At 33.9% G+C, this 18637-nt stretch overlaps 1 protein-coding gene across 2 annotated transcripts in view; it reads left to right on the plus strand.

The window, feature by feature from the left end:
• Nucleotides 1–18637, plus strand: part of LOC113520474 (dual specificity calcium/calmodulin-dependent 3',5'-cyclic nucleotide phosphodiesterase 1C-like) — a 224248-nt gene that overhangs the window by 152067 nt on the left and 53544 nt on the right. For both annotated transcript variants that reach the window (XM_052896730.1, XM_052896729.1), the window contains exons 6-7: nucleotides 6029–6160; nucleotides 13756–13926. In XM_052896730.1, coding sequence (XP_052752690.1) covers nucleotides 6029–6160; nucleotides 13756–13926 — 303 coding nt within the window. The remainder of the gene's footprint in view (nucleotides 1–6028; nucleotides 6161–13755; nucleotides 13927–18637) is intronic.

Consider the following 18637-nt stretch of genomic DNA (forward strand, 5'->3'; position numbering starts at 1 on the left):
TATTAAATTTGTGGCTGTTTTTTGGCAGAGAAAGATGTACTTGTTTCTATTTCACTATCCGATATTTATTGTTCTTTTTCGAATAGTTCCACTAAAATGAATACCTGCCATATCTACGTCAGAATAGCAAAACAAATTCATTAACTATTCTAATAACTGTTCAGAGTAGTAACGTTCGTCTTCGTCTACCAATTTCTCCGTATCCGTAGAGTTGGGAGTCTCAAGAGACCCCTAGGTTTGCGTTCGAAACGTAAATTGATCCCTACATATGTATACTGTGTGAAAATTTACTTCATGCAGACTACACCGCAAGTCTAATAATTCCACTCGCGTACCTTGTTTGATGTATCCTTCCATCTTTACTAATATTAAAATAAATGCAAAAGTAAGTTTGTTTGTTACCTTTTGGCGTCTTAAAAGCTTAATCAATTTATTCATGAAACTTTTTACGCACGTAGTATTCGAGAAAACGAAGGACATCGGCTACTTTTATCCTCGACAATCAATATATCTTGGGGATCCAAGTCGCCGAAAAAAAATATTAATAAAATAATTTAAAAAAATGATTCAGAAAGACTATTAAAATGAATAAAGAACTGTGTGATAGCCTTTACATTTCCACACTCTAAATTGTAAATGAAATATTATCGAGTTTGTGTAAACATAATATGTAGTGTATTCAATACGCTATTATACCTCTTATAGGAAATATTGAAAAGGATGAATGAGAGAAGAACACTAATTAAAACAATAGAGAATAGAAGAGGCAAAATGACAACATGACGACATCATAAAGAACATCCTAGAAGAATAGAGACAGAACAAACTAATAGGGGTATACCGAGAAATAACTACATGGGGCAGATAAAGGAAGGGCTAGGTATCATATCCTATAGGAACGTTAAAGACGTGCTCTAGAATAGAGGTGGTCGGAGAAGAATACATGAAATATTTGTTCCAAGAAAAAGAAACTCTTAAATAAATAAAAAAATATATTTACGCTAATTGACAGTCAACTGAAATTTATTGGAAAGTGCGCTCTCATCGAATTTCGAATTGTGGTTTTGACACTTGAGCTATGTCTCAATTAGATTTGTGTATTGCAAGAGATATTGAAGATAACGTTATCAACAAAAGAAATTAACTTTCCACGAGGAAATAAAATCTTGTTCGTATTAAAAACAATAAAAAAAAACAATAAACGAAGAAAAATATTTTACATGTAATAAGGAAATGTCGGTATAAAAATGAAAATGGACGTGCTATGTTGGTTCAGGCATGTGGAAAAAATGTCAGATGTTGATAAAACAAATATATAATGTGAATGTGGATTGATGCAGGTATCCAGAAGGACCTTGACTTTAATATCAGAGACCGTTTTCTATTTGATAAAGGAATCAATAGTCTCCGAAACTATAGTGCATACTTTAGACGAAGAAAGAATCTCAAACAATGAAGGCGAGGAAGAGCTTTGCTATACTGATTTTTTATCTGAAGTTGTCTCCGGAACTGACATGCACGCAAGAGTTACAAAAGTGGATGATGCAAGAAATACAGTAAGAATAAATAATTTTGGTATTCGGTTCTCTCTGCGCATCTTGCAACGGACTTGGCACGAGAATAGAAAAGATAAATATATGTATTAAACAAACTATTAAACTACATGTTAAAACTCATAATCCTTTTATTCACATTAGTGTCTCAATCAGTGGTATTTAAATTTAATATACATTCAGTGTGGATAAAGACAGATTATTTTTTACCTCGGTCATTTGTCACGCAGACAAGATTACTTGTATCGATTAGTTAACAACGATACAAGACCAACAAGGAAGTGAACCCTATCGATTACAAAAGTAATTGATAATATCGTTTGATGGTATCGACAATTACGTTGGCCTGGAATTGGCAATGTTATCATATAGCAAAGCCACAAAAAGGAAAAATAAATACAAACGAATTATAGGAGAGCATCTTTCATGAAATCTGCCCATTACGTAGATTTTGATGTCCGTTTAACTAAGCACATCAGTTGCAAAAGTTGAGGGTAAGAACAAGTAACAGTATAAATGGAAAACATTTTAACCGGACGTCTACAAATTGAGAAATTCTCGGTTAAATTCAAACTCGCAAATAACCCGGTGGTGCAGGTTAAATTGTAGTTTAGAACTGCAATTTGACTAAGTCTCAAAATCAATATTGCTGATTTTCAGTCTACCGAGTGCAAGCAATCCACAAACATTTCACATCAGAACTACATAAATTCAGTTCAACCGTGATAGAAATCGCATACGTCCGTTAGGAAACTGAAACTTGCAGTTGTAACATCAAAGCTTTGACTTACATACGCCATACGAGTTTCTACGTATTCGGACATTAGGTAGTCAGTGCGGATTGGAATAATTCTGTTAAAGGATGCCTTGTTTTGGAGAACAGAAATCAAGTAATTGATGCTCGAAAATTAGAGAGCCATATTTTCCGAGTGATTTTGAAAAACAAAGTGTCAGCAGAGTCATTGAACAGCGATTAAAGATTAATTGGTGTTCAACGTCTTGTTGTAGAGCAGGTATCTTTCTCTAATTTGCGTGTTAAAAATATATAAATGTATTTTTAATAACAATTTTTAACAAAATTTTTAACAATTTATAACAATATATTTAAAATTTAATATTTTAAATTACTTGTACATTGCAGTACATGAATAACGAATGGAGAAAAATAAATTTCCACATTTGAAGTTGAAAGTCTTGAAACTGATTAACAGAACCTTCTAGCAATTACTAAATCTTCATAAATACTAGAAAGACGTTGCAAAAACTCCAAGAAATTAAAGCAAATATTATGAATAATTCAAAACGATTTAATTTCCTTGAAGTTAAATAGCAAATATTGTTCTTTCAAAGTAAAATTATAAATGTCCTAGAATAAGAATAATTTTTATTCAAACAAACTTAATTACAAGCATTTGTAAGTAGTAATTTTTTTATGATTCTACCGCCCATTCGTAATGCAATTTCAACTAAGAAAACAAACAAGAAACTCAACTGTTGCATTTTTCAAACAAAATTTCATTTTACAATTATAAAGTGTGAACAGGGGCTACCAGAGGGTACAAAAGTTATTTAAATAACTAGTTAAATCAACCCCTAAAAGTTCGAGATAGGCTTTATTATTATGTTTTTATATATAAAAAATTTTACACCTGCTACCTGACCCGATAAACGTCGTTTTGTCATCTACCGCCACGTACTGACTCAATTTTTGGTATATATGTTTTACGTGAGTAGCATCATATCGTAACATTATTTCTTAAATGCTTATAAATTCAGCACCTTCACCTTCTAAAAGGACACAACATTCGAGTTCAAATCTGAAGGAGAGAAGGGTACCGTTTTTGTGGCAATTCTGCCTTATCTCACAAAAGAAAGTGCATGGTTGTCACTCCTACCCAAATCTTTGTTACACGACATTTCTGTCTTGATATACATTTCTTAATTTGACGTACACTTAAACATTTTGATATCATCTTATAAATAAATATATGTATAGTTAGTTCAATAGAAACTAATAAAAAAATAGCCAAGTTTTGGTGTAATTATTACACAAACCCTCTCTAAATGCAATTAGTAACGAATCAAAACATCCAATCAATTTATCGTTGTTTGATTTGTATTACAACCGGACATCTACAAACTGTTTTATGGTTTGTTTACATTTTCATTAACTTAGTATGTATTTATGTTATTGAAAGCCTGAAGCTGTTTTTAAGACGAAAACTTTAGAGTTTATTTTATAATCTGATAACAACCATTAGTTTATTTTGCCCGTATCCAATTTGAAATTCAAATCCAATACTAAATTGAGTATCTGAATTAATCTTGGCTCGGTGCTGTTAATTGTATTTTTTTTTTATTTTATTTTAAACTGAACGACCTATGAAATGTTGTTTTTTTTTTTTTTTGAATTATATAAATATTTCGGTCACTTATCCAGAAAATAATAGTCCATGTGTTCCAAGTTGACCTGAATAATTCCACTGATGCTCCTTTTCACTTTGCGTGTTACTGAAAGAAAGCTTTTTTAGAGTTAAGCTCGCCTTTGTACATTTATTTAACTCTGTCATATTTTTTATGTATTATCAATGTGTACAATAATGTATAAAATAAATAAATAAATAATTTATGTTTAAAATAAATAAATAAATAAATAAATAAACCTCACTAAAATCAATTGAGTACTTTCAGTTCTAATTGATGATTTTGATTGTCAATATTTAATGGAAATAATTGAAATAGTATCTAGAAACAGTTTGTATGTGAGAATAAAGTATTAAACTGCCTGACCAATGTAATACTAAGCTAATTAATAAATATCCTGTATTTTTACCAGAGGGAGACTTTGTACAAAAGTCGATTGCTTGGTTACCTCTGTCCCATTCGTGTTTCAGCCGTGAAGCAGTTGTGTTTGCATGGCTGTGTTTCGGTTTGAAGGGTGCGATGGCGTGAATTTACAGAGTACAGAGGAATAGCACCTGAGTCCTCAGGAATGGCAACGCATGAGAGGTATCATGGGCGAAACAGTATACTCTGTTATGTCCATGGTACTGCTCATGTCTACAGGCGACGGTTACCACTTCCCATCAGGTGGGCTGTCAGCTTGCTTGCCATTCTAAGTTGTATAAAAAAACCTGTTTTCTAGATTCATTGTTGTATCAATTTTATCTAAAATCTAGCCTTTTCATATTTTAATTTCGGTTTGAAGTGTAAGATACGGCAGTGAAATTACTCAGTTCTTCTGCCCTGAGTACTCTATAAAGAATAAAAACACTTAAAGCCACCTACGACAATGTATCACAAAGCTATTTATTGAAAGAGCGAACAACATTAAAGGCGGTACATAATCCTATTACATGAAAATCTTTCAATTAGACATATCAATTGGAAACTCTATAGAAAATAATACACAATGTTTCATTACACCCACAAAACAAATTCGCTTCGTTCTTTGTTACATTTAAAATCCTTTATAAGTAATGTACTTACATTTGTACTGTTGCCTTTTCAGCGAAAAATCTAAAAAGGATTTAATGTGTTTCTAGTTTGTTATATGTATGAGGATGTGTGTTAGGCACTTTGTTCTCTCTGTCAATAAGTGGTCTGCTTCCTTAGACAAGTGGGAAACGAATTTATTTAACGATCATACCGGTAGTCACGTTTACGCTGCTGTCTACATGAGATAGGACGAGACATTATCGTCTTGTGTTCTGTTTTTTTGTATACATATTGACATTAACATAACTGCCATAGATCAGTAACATCTAGATAGACTATCTCTCTACAAACGCTACGACAAAAACGGTTTAAGTTTTTATTTTTAAATGACGCACATTTAATATGAATTATTTTGTTAGTTTATTTATTTTAAAGTACTCGTACAGTTGTTTGTATCTTGAAAATAGTAACTGTTCACTACATTTGTGGGAATACAATTCAGGCTAAATATATTTACAATGTAATATCGGCCACGACTCGCTCCCGGTCAAGTAAATCTTGTAATTGATGACTGCTATAACACAAACTATTTATTTATTTATTTATACCTAATATATTGGGGTCCATTGTAATGCGCCATTTCTCTAAACCTATCTCTAATATTAATCTTTCAACTTGCTATCACAGTAAAATCTTTATTCTAAGGACCAATTAGAACTAAATTTCTAATAGATTTATTGAAGTCAAAATTATTATAATATCAATCCATAAAATACTAATTTCGCAAAATTATCTAATAAAGTGTTAGGATAAGGGATAGGTTTAGAAAAACACTGCCTCAGAAACAGTCCCATTATTTATACTCGTTATTCCAGACTTTAATACATTTGTATTAAAGATTATTCATTTGAAGAATTTAATAAAATAACTAGTCAGCTGAGAACTGACTGATCGTTTTTAGAGCGTTTTAATCCGAATGCTCCATCTATGTATGTACATATTACCTCAATGTTAATATATTTATTTAACCATACCAGATCCGGGATTACTTGGAACCGTTGGAGATAATGGCGTCCCTGCTGGCCGCTATAGCTCACGACATGGATCATCCTGGAGTAAACCAGCCATTCCTAATTGCAACCTCCAACCATCTGGCTGCACTATACAGAGTAAGTTTATATTGATTATCTAAAGATAAATTATTGTATTTATAAAAAAAAAGAACTAGTTGACTCGGCAAATGTTGTTTAAATTCAAACTCAAATCGTCTTTAATCTAATAGACTTGTTTTCGAGCATATTAAAACAGTCATTTGTATGAATCTACCGCAAGGTTCGGAATGTTGTTACCTGCTGAGAAGAACTTGCAAAATACTCGACAGTTACTCTTTTAAATCTCTGTAAACTTTTTATTTAGTTATACTAAAATTATGTGGTCATTAAAAAGCACGTTACATGATCATCGTGCACGTTTGTCATTCAAGTAATCGTTTAGTGTGTAAAACGGCTTCGTTCAATAAGAGTTTCTTAATAATGATTTTAAATTTATTAAAAGCTATTTTATTTTAACATTCAATGCCCATTCCCATAAAAGACCTATTAGCTTTTTCTGAACCATATTTTAGAACAGCAAGTTTGTATTTGTATCTAAAATTAAAATTATTGAAATCATTATTTTTAAGATACAATTGAAGATTCCTGCATATATATATATATATATATATATATATATATATATATATATATATATATATATATATATATATATATATACAGAATATTTGCGTATATAATTCTGTGTATCTACAGTGAGAATATTGGCTTCTTTAAATTTATCTTTTAATAATTTATGACCCCATAGAATAATTCGCGCGAATAAAACCTTTTTTGTAAAAGAAATACGCGTTGGATGTCGGTTGCTTTGCCCTATAACCATATTCAATAGGACAGTATACTTTGAAAATAAATAATCCGCCAGTCTTAGTATACTGTTTAACTCTGCACCTTATAGCATACGTCTCCCAACTTAATTTAATGACATAGTTTTGAATGTGAAGACTCCATTGAGTTTTATTATAAAGAGTGATTTCTAAAAAGACAATTTATAAAATCAAAAAGTTCTTTATTAAATTTAAAGTATAAATTAGGAATTTTAGAAAGGGGAAAATTTACACTTACATTTTGTTTTTCTAGCGTTCTACATTAGATTACTAGTTGTAAAACCAATGCAAGAGGTGCAGCAAAGCTCTATTAAAATTGTCCTAATTTTTATTTATTTTATCAGCATTAAAAATCTACGAGATATTATTTGCATACAATTATGCAACATTTACCCTGAATGACAAATGGGGGAACATTAATATAAACTAAAAGTAATAATGGGCCAAGAATAGACCCTTGAGGTACACTCATTCGCACAAAAAACCCGTTAGATATAACGCCATTTACATCAAGTTTTGAATTTGATCTGATAAATATGATTTGATTAAATTTAAAGCATTATGTATGATACCATAAAAAGAAAGATTTTTTGTGAAATAATTGTATGAGTATGTTTGATCATCACAAGCAAGTGTCTTAGACAGATCACATAAAACATGTTTTGCCTTACACCGCCAACTACCGGGTCCACTTCTTCTGATTAAAATAAAAACTATCTTATTTATCAAGATGGCACAAACAATCATCAGCGTCATCATGTCACCTGTTAACCGTCCACTGCTGAACATAAGCCTTCCCCATAAAGGGGTTTTTGCGAGTAATTCCCACGCTTGGCAGGCGGCTTGGCAACCGAAGTAAGGTTTTGGTGCTGTTTTAAGAGAGACGCTGCTACCCATTTCTTAACGCCGTGTGATTCTGGCATAGAATGGACTAACTCTTACTGTCCCATGGGTCTCGTAAGTGTCGACTAAGAGAACTTAATGGGCATAAGCAATACGAATTTTACAAAATTGTATTGAAATCGACAGAGCGATTAGGAGATTAGCGTGAATGAATATTTTATTTATTTATTTATTTACACTTTATTGCACCAAGTAAAAAGAGAAATAACAAATACAGTAAATATTAATGAGAAGTGATACAAAAGGCGGCCTTATCGCTAAGCAATCTCTTGCAGACAACCTTTTAACATACCTTTTTATTAAAAAGTATAAAAAATATCATATTGTAAATATATTTAGAGTCCAAAATGCGATAATGAATATAGAATCATTATCATCACATCAGCCTTTAACTATCCACTATGAATATAAGCCTCCCCCTTAAGGGGTTTTGCCGGTGGTTACCACGCTTGGCAGGCGGCTTGGCAACCGCAGTTTTTTTAATAAATGATAATGGAATGGTGACCCCGCCTGCGCTATCGGGATACACTGGCAGGGCATCAGTGAGGGATGATAAGTGAAAATGAAGCAAATCAGTTAGCCCATAGTGACAAATTCATCAATGAATCAATCACAATGCTTTCCAGCGGGAACCGCGAGGAGGTTGACCTGATAGGGTATATTGCTAGTAATAGAGTTGCTAATCCCCATTTCTAATAATCCCCTTTCCCCCTGGCAACCGCAGTTAGGCTCTAGAGGATGTTTTAAGAGGGCGCTGCTGCCCGTCTCTCGCTCTCCTTAGTCGCCTCTTACGACACCCACGGGAAAGGAAGGGGTGGCTTTTTCTATTCTACGTCGGGACCACACGGCGAATATTGAATGCATAATAATAAGTAACTTAAACATTATTAATAATGCACTCTTCTATACAGGCAATAATGATTTTGTTTAATATGCCATAATATTCATACAAATTTGATAAATTAACATCCATTTTTACTTGGATAATGTTACAAAGGCACTTTCATGTTTTTATTCTGTGTTGTACATGTTTATTTATAGGCTAGACGGTTACCACTTCTCACATCAGGTGGGCCGTTAAACCAAGTTTTATATAAAAGTATATAATTTATATGTATAAATTTATATATACCTGCCTATTTAAATAACTTACTCGTAGTTTATAAATTTATTAACAATTTTAATTAAACTTGCTAGTTACGCTTCCCTGATGTCAACATTTGTATGCAAGCAATGCAATTATATCTGTATTTTGTATGACAATAGTTATAAATTTTTTAATTTAATTTGAGTAATTTCAACTGTTGGGTGTCACCGGGTGAATGTAAATTATTGTTTTTATTAATTCGATGTCATTTAATTGTTGAATAATTTAATTCTATTTTATTATTTTTTTAAATACAAAGCATGCTGTGGTTGCTTCTAAATGTAAGAGAGCCGTAATCAACTAGTGTAATGTATCGAAATGTTTCGCTGTATCATATATTGGTGATCCTAAATAAATAAATAAATAGGAAAAAATACAAATGAAGATACAAATGGATTCGATGCAAAATTCCGCGAAGTGCACTGACAAACTAAGCTGAACTTCTTTTAAGTCGGGAATCACTTTATCCGAGGCGGTAACTACACGACACTCTCAATCCGGTATTACATTTAATAATTAAAACGTCTCCCCGTCGATAGTTGAGAATCGGGCGCTTCGATGGAGGCGATTAAATTTGAAACGTCTTTATAGCCGTAGTTGGGAACTTGCGGTCGTATTGGCGTAGTTTTATTGCACGAACTGTGTTTAAGAAATATATCAATTAATCAATCATCTTTATTCATATACATCTGTTACAGACTCTTATGATACGTCACATTATAATAATTACTATATAAAATAATATTAATTAAAAAAAATACAATAATTACAATTACAATTCATATTAATACTATATTCAAATCAATACATGTCATTTATTTTATAATATGCTTTTGTACAGAGAATCTTTTATATTTTATATATATATATATATATATATATATATATATATATATATATATATATATATATATATATATATATATATATATATATATATATATCTTATGTTTTATTTCAATTAAATGAAAAACGTTATCTGAAAATGTATACACTATATAGGTACGTAAACCCACTTATTGCATTTTTTTATTTACTTATTTAACTCTTTATTGCACCAAAAACATAAAAATAAACAATGACATATAAACAATTCAACTGAAATACAGTAGCATGGAGTACAGATTATAATATACATATAAAGGTACAAGAGGCGGTCTTATCGCTAGGGCAATCTCTTACACACAACCTTTGGTTAAAGGAGAACATATAGAAGTGGGTAGGTGGCGCTAGAGTGAATAAATAATTTTTACTTATACATTTTCATCGTCATTATTTCTTTTCGCAACACAGGGGGCAAACGAACATGCGGCTCACCTGATGATAAGTAACTACCGCCGCTCATAATCACCCACAACACCAGCGGCATTGCAGGTGTGCTGCCGGCCTTTTAAAAAGGAATATGCTCTTTTCTTGAAGGTTACGATGTCGTATCGGTTCGGAAATGCTGCTGCTATAATTTAATTACTCCACTTCAACCAAAGGTTGCCTGGAAGAGATCGCTCTTAGCGATAAGGTTGCCCATTGTTTTCTCATTGTGATTATTTCTTGTAATTATTTATATTTATAATAAGTTTACTATTGTAATCTTATGGAGGAAACAATAGTCTCTATCTATCCACAAATTAACTACTAATTTTGGGTTTTCGGATTTTCCCTTTACTTGTGCCACATGATATTGCTTCTTGCCAAATTATATGATTCTAGATCAACGGGAAGTACCCCTATAGGTTTTGATGCCCTTTGCGAAAGTCAAAACTGGCGATGTAAGTTGAACATAAACGGCCGTATCTTTAGATTGCATCGATTTAGAAGATTGATTTTTTTACTGCTTTAAGAGGTTGCAGACCTGAGTATATGATATTAATTTCAACTTGATACCTCCACGCGTTCCTAAGAAGAAAGAGCTTGACAGACGAACAGACGGACAACGAGATAATCCTAAAAGAGTTCTGTTTTTTCACTTTGGAGGTACAAAAGCCTAGAAAGAATGTAAAAATCGATTCAGAATCTGTAAAAATGGCTCTTAAGGCATACAAACAGTTGTGTTTGCATGTCTATGGTTCGGTTTGAAGGGTGGGATATGGTGTGAATTTACAGGGTACAGAGGAATAACACCTGAGTCCTCAGGAATGGCAACGCATGGGGCGTATCATGGGCGAAACAGTATACTCTGTTATGTCCATGGTACTGCTCATATCTATAGGCGACGGTTACCACTTTCCATCAGGTGGGCCGTCAGCTTGTTTGCCATTCTAAGTTGCATAATAAAAAAAGAAAAAAAAAAACAAACGAATTGAGATCTCCTTTTGCAAGATGCTTGAAGCTAATTATCTAGATTCTTATGGTTATGTATTTGAGTTTTTAATCTGATAACTCAGACGCTTTTCGTACAAACACCTGAAAGATAACGCGAGACCCAATTAAAACAACAACGGGCTGATCACAAGCGTAGATATAAATAGAAGCGCCACTGCCCCAGCTGTGCGCCCATTTTTTGCCCAAATAAGCGAAAAATGCCTCGCTTCCTACATGAAAGTAATGTTGGAATAATTTAAAATGTTATTTCGTAAATAACAGGTACATTTTGTTCAACGCAAAAACCAACTTCAATCGTTAACACTCGCGTCGGTGAACGACGACGGGTTACCTATGGAATTTTTGAAAATGTTTGAATTTAGAACGCGGAATTTGGGCTCCACAAAGAAAAGCGACATCTTCAATCGTCACATACTCGTAATTAATAAGAGAACAAAAATTTTGTAATGTTTCATTCACGAAATTTCTGTCCTGATATGTGTATGCTATTTTATTTCTTTTGTGGCTAGAAGTAATTATGGTAACATTTCGAATATATGTACTAATCATGTCTATAGGCGACGGTGACCACTTTCCATCAGGTGGGCCGTCAGCTTGTTCGCCATTCTAAGTTGTATAAAAAAAAACAAGAAATATGCATATTGGATCTACCTTTCATAAAATTTGAACGTTTTAATAAGAAATGACTAATAAATAAAGCCTTCATTTATCATCATATCAGACCTTAACTGTCCACTGCTGAACATAGGCCTCCCATTGGGGGGATTTTCCAGTAGTTGCCACGCTTGGCAGATGGATTGGTAACCGCAGTCAAGCTATAGATAGCTATAGACAGCTAGAGATACATGGACAATGTAATAATAAAGCTTTTCTATTACTTACAAGACAAACAAACGTGTCTAGCTGTAATTATATTATTTATAAATTATTATAACCTAAATTAAGTCTATGTCACACTGAATATATGTAAGTATATATATATATATATATGTTGCTGTCTTCTAGTCTGTATTCATCATAGAATGGGCCACCCCTTCCTTTCCCGGGGGTGTCGTAAGAGGCGGCTAATGAAACTCAATGGAGGGATGGACAGCAGCACCTCTCTGTAAACATCACTAAAGCCTAATTGTGGTTGCCAGTCCGCCTGCTAAGCATGGCAGCTATTGGCAAACCCCCCAAATAGAGGGAGGCCTATGTTCAGCAGTAAACAGGTAACGGGTTGATATGATGATGATGATATGACAGCATGGGTATATTCTTATTACCTATTCAACTATTTTGTCTCTTTCTTTTAAATTAAATTCTCAATTTGAAAAAAGTGACAAAACAGTGTAACAGCTAAAATAGACTTGCAGAAGATTTTAGTTTTTATGAATATTTATTTATTTATTCTTTATTGCATGATAAAACTTTGTACAGGTTTTTTTTTATACAACTTAGAATGGCATACAAGCTAACGGTAATCGTCGTCTATAGACATGAGCAGTACCATGGACATAACAGAGTATACTGTTTCGCCCATGATACCCCCCATGCGTTGCCATTCCTGAGGACTCAGATGTTATTCCCCTGTACCCTGTAAATTCACGCCCTTCAAACCCTTCAAACAAGCAAAGTGGCGAGCTTAATGCCATATGGCATTATCTACCAGCTACCCGTTAGGTAAAAACAGAAAGCGTATGAAGGGCAGATGTGGTGAAAAATATGTGACATAATATGAGGTAGATATGATAGTATTTCGTATGGTTAACTGTGATTACACCCTATATATCGTGCCGTTAAAATTAGACAAAATCGTGTCGTACTACGATAAATTATAAAAGAGCTCATTGAATATAAATAATTTTGATACCCTTCCATCATTTCAGGATCATATTAAATGACAAAGGCTTACGCTGTCCAGAACAAATTTGTCTTTGTTACTACCTACTGCTCTGATTACACAGCATGCATAAAGAGATGCAGGCTTGCGAATAGCAAAGGATATGTGCCCATTAATTAATCTCTTTATTCAGGCTTCGCGGTCGATGCACGCAGTACCTAAAACTGGGACTAAACATAATCTCACTATCAATATGTAAATTTTCACCTGACCTAGTAACGTTCACTTCTTTCTGTTAGGGGCTTAATTTCAAATTATTTTTTCCTCTTTTACCTAAAATAATATTATGGCTTATACACATTGCTATTGATCGTTTACAAATCCAATTGAAGTGACTATCCTTTTGTTAATTGATAACAATTTAAACTGAAACTCTTTGAGTTGCCAATTGGTCGTTTTGTTACGTCATCGACGATCGTTTCAGTCGATTTGTACTATCCGGTTAAGCGTAAATTGACACTGCATCAATAGCAAGTCAATGGAAATTGTCAATCACCCAACACATTAACAATCGCTACTGTTTGTCAAAATCATTGCATCGTGTTTTATTTGATCATATTGTAATTGCTCACAGAACACATCTGTCCTCGAGAATCACCACTGGCGCTCAGCCATCAGCTGCCTGATGGAAAGCGGTCTCCTTGACCAGATGAGGCATCTGCAGTCGAAGCTGGAGAACCAGATCAGCTCCCTGATCTTAGCCACTGACATCACCAGGCAACAGGAGTACCTCAGCCAGTTCAAGGTAAATATGTTTTTTGTCTACTGTTTGCACAGCGATTTGTTTTAAGGAATTATTGAATGCGATGTCAAAACCATTTATTTATTTATTTATTCCTTATTGACCACATAAAAAAATCTGGTACAAAAGGCGGACTTAATGCTATGTAGCAAGGGTGGCCAACTTGACTAGACCTAAGATCTATTGTTTACTGACGAAACTTTGTACGATCTACCAAATATATACTTCTTAAAATCTCAAATGAAACAACATAGTTCAGTATTCAATTACGTAGTATTCTAGTATTTTTTATTTAATGAAGAGGGAAAACATAAAACTGAAAATAATTCTTAGTAACTACTTGTTTATATTAATGTGAGCATTGTCTTTGAGCATCTTCCGCTAGATTAGCAAAATATTATATTTTTTTGATTTGCCACAATCGACCGGATTGGCTATTCCTGCTATATAGCATTGTCTACCAGTCCACCTTTGACAAAACAAAAATGTAATTATGCGGTGAAAAATTGATGTGGATAAACAGTTACAGACGTATTCATATTGACTTACAAATTATAATACATACAATGGAAAATTACTGCACCTTATGCCAAAATCATGTACGCTGATTGTAAACAAACTATAGTAATAAACATGCATACGGTTCGTCTGATGACAAACGATACACCGCGGTCTGTAAATATTAAATTCCCGTTTTGAAAAAGGTCAATCAATTCAAACGTAGCGTGTAACCTTTTATTATATGCTCCGTTTATTTCACCTAATATAATTGTATGATTTCCGGTTTTTAGGAATACGAATCCAGTGAAATAAGATTTTAGAAGACCCCAAAAAACCGTACTTGTCAATCCGTCTATCCGGCCACTACCAGGCCCTTTAGACAAGTGGCAAGCGAATTCGTCGATGGAATCGACATCGCTAGCGAGTCCGTGCGATAGAAAGAGAATAGCAATGTCGGGTGACTCATTCCAACTCATGGACTCGCTAGCGATGGCGATTCCATCGACGAATTCATTTGTCATTTATCTAAATGTCCTGGGCCTCTAAACAAGTCATCCGGCGTTGCCATCTCATTCTGTTTCACGGACTCGCTAGCGATGTCGATTCTATCGGACGAATACGCTTCCCACTTGTCTAGAGACCCTGGTCACTGATAGATTATTCTGATAGTATCAATTTGAAAATATAGTTGTTGGATTTATTTTATTACTGCCCGCGATTAAAAATTCGCGGGCAGAAATCTGTAACGTCTATTTTGATTGTTAGTTTTATAATTAAAATTGAGATCTTGAAAAAAAAAATACATGAAACGCTTTCCATTGTATTCCCGGAGAGAGTTGAAAAATTCACGTTTCGTGACGCATTTTTTCTTGGATTACTGGTAAACAAGTCTATTTGAATAAAGATTGATATGACTTTGATGATATCTCCACTTGTTTATATAAAATACAAGCACTGCCCGCGACTTTGGCCGGTAATCTACCACAATAAAGATAATCTATCGTTCCCTCTATATCTTGTCCAAATCCATATATATAGCAATATGTATGAGTTTGGGCCAATTATTATACACTGTCAATCATCATCCTATCAGCCTTTAACTGTCCACTGCTGAACATAATCCCCCTTGGGGGGGTTTACCATTAGTTGCCACAATTGGCAGATGGATTGGCAACCGCAGTTAGGCTTTGGAGATGTTTTAAAAGGCACGCTGCTGCCCATCCCTCGTCTTCCCTTAGTCGCCTCTTGCGACAGCCGCGGGAAAAGAAGGGTTAGCCTATTCTATGCCGGGCCTACACGGCCAAATCACTGTCAATAAAAAGGCAAATTCAATATATGTATATTCGAATTTAAATTTAACACATCTCTCCTTACAATTTCCCTTTGTTTCCTGACGCCAATATGAATCCAAAATCCAATTGTAACACGCTAGCGCTAGCTAGCTAGTAGTGACGGTGAATCAGTGACATTTTGATTGACACACAGTTCGGACAATGGCATTATCGAAATCTCTAAATAACTGTCAGACACATGGAATTTCCTTGTTGTATTCCTAAGAAACGAAACAAGCATATCGTTCCATTTCTTTGGACGTATATTGAAAGATAACATCAATTCCTTACATGATTACAATGTAACAATTTACTTAACATCGAGATAAAATTACATCCAGAACAAATTACCTAGTTTCACTGTTCAATTTTGTTTTACTCCCGTTTCAGGACGTATTTCATGTGACGTGACGTAACGAATGGAAGTACCCCTCCTTACTAAAATTTTAAATATGAAAGTGAGTATGTTTGTCACCCTTTAGCGCCTTAACCATCCATCTAATCGTCACGAATTTTTATATATTATACATGATGGAAGCATAGGCTACTATTTTTTTTTTATTTAAATTTTAATGCACAGTGAAACTATGTATTTATGGTGGACTTAACACCGGACGGTGTTCTCTACCAGTCGACCATTGGGCAAACCGAGAAATAAATAGGCGATGCATTATTGAATTAAGGAAATATTAAAAATAATACTTGATATATTATAAACATATTGTATAATAGTGCCAACACCGTGAGGTGAGGACCTGGTGATCTGTAACAGGTTTATCCTACTTCAGACACCAGTTCTTCACAATACATTAACTTATGTAACCTCCAAAAATAAATATATTAGAATATAATAGATATACAACTGGTATTGTGAAGAGAATAAATTTATTATTATTATTTAAACATTACAAAAATTCTCATCTCCCCTCTTAAGGAGAGGAGATGGCAACTAACCCCCGGCAGAAGCACAGTCGGCCGGGGTTCAGGGCCCCAGGGAGAGAAACCGGCGTACAATGCGGGCAGAATCTGTCTGAGATGTTGTTCCAGATTGGTTGGGATAAGACCGTTCACCGACATAACGATTGGAATGATTTCGGTAGATGTCACCCCCTACATTTCGGTTACCTCGTGAGCCAGGTCGAGATATTTTCTCTTTTTCTCGGTTTCGGCTTTCATGAAGTTCTCGTCATGCGGTATGGTGACATCCACCAAAAACACCCTCGAGAGTGCCCGATTATTACTATTATATAATTACGCTAATATATTAAATAGATAATAAATATTTATTTATTAATAATATTTATAAATAAATAAATATTTCATAATTATTACTATAACAAAATTTACTGTTTTAGAAGGGCAAATGAAACAATTTATCGCTTCTATATAACAATAGCGGAATGCATCTGGCTCTAAATCTTACGGGAATGATTTTAAACACATAAAGTCCCAGTCAATCGTCAGATCCCAATCACGTGGACGAAGTCATTGGTAAAAGTTGTATGAAATTATTTTTATGCTAAATATTTAAATTATTGTATTTCTCCATAAAAATGTGCTACGTCCACTCGTACGTAATATCGTGGTAGAAGTGGAAATTGAAGCCAAGCGGTCGGAAATTTTTTTTTGATGGGTGAAAATGGTATGGTATCCCCGCCCGCGCCAACGGGACACGCCGGCGGAGCACCAGTGAAGGGTGATAGATGAGAATGAAAACAGGTCAGTTAGCCCATCATGATGAATTCAGCGGGATTTAACCATGATAGTTTCCAGGGAGAACCGCGAAGAGGTCGACTTAGTTGGATATATTGCTAGCAATGGGATTCTCAGTCTCCATTACTAACAATCCTTTTCCCCCCGGCGGTGGGATATTAACTAGCAGTAACGTGAACAATGCAATAGTAAAGTGTACCAATCAGAGAGCGCGAGAGCCAAGCCGCTGACGGAATACTATTATTAATTAAACTATTTACTCATACAAATGTACAACAGTTCCGCACTGTACAATATTAATATAATATATTGCAGTACTTTGTAGTTATTTGTGGACACATGTTTGTACGTGAATAAATACGGGGAGCGCTTAGAACCCTCTTATCGGCACGTTTCGACTTTACAATACGATGTTTGTTAAATAGTGAGTTTAACAATAAATACAATTTTCCAGTATTTATATTGTGTAAATGTATATTTATCATCACGCTAGGTCTCTTACGGAGTAGCTGAAGACCCAATGTTAAAGACCACTCAGCATATATGAATAAATTTACTAAAATTTACTAAATATAATGATTACCTTTATTGCTATTACAATACCACAAAATTTATACATTTTGGAAAAGAGAATATTATACATAGATTACCACTGGAAGTGACACAGTATTCTGGCACTCGGCTCCTGGATATACAAAAAAAACAAGTAAATAAACCATAATATAAAAAATAATTATACAAGTCTAAAATAATAATAATAATAAAAGAATATGTCTTGCATCGTCCACTTTCATATCGTCTATTTTTATTTCTTACATACTATTACTAATGGAAATCTAAATATTTCTTTATAATTTCTCATCGTCAGATGATCAACAATTAAAGTGTTTAAAACTATATACTGAATCAAAAGATGAAGTAAATTCATCATCATACCAGCCACTCTCATATCCCAAACTTCAAACGGAAACACAACTGCATTTTTTTTAACAGCATAGGGGGCAAACGAACATGCGGCTCACCTGATGATAAATGACTACCGCCGCCCCTGATCACCCACAACACCAAAGACATTGCAGGTGTGCTGCCGGTCTTTTGAAAAGGAATATGCTCTTTTCTTGAAAGTTATGATGTTGTATTGGTTCGGAAATACTGCTGCTGGAAGTTGA

This window comes from Galleria mellonella, unplaced genomic scaffold, assembly GCF_026898425.1.
Source record: "Galleria mellonella isolate WM207_F2 unplaced genomic scaffold, CSIRO_AGI_GalMel_v1 utg33, whole genome shotgun sequence".
Taxonomy (NCBI): Eukaryota; Metazoa; Arthropoda; class Insecta; order Lepidoptera; family Pyralidae; genus Galleria; species Galleria mellonella.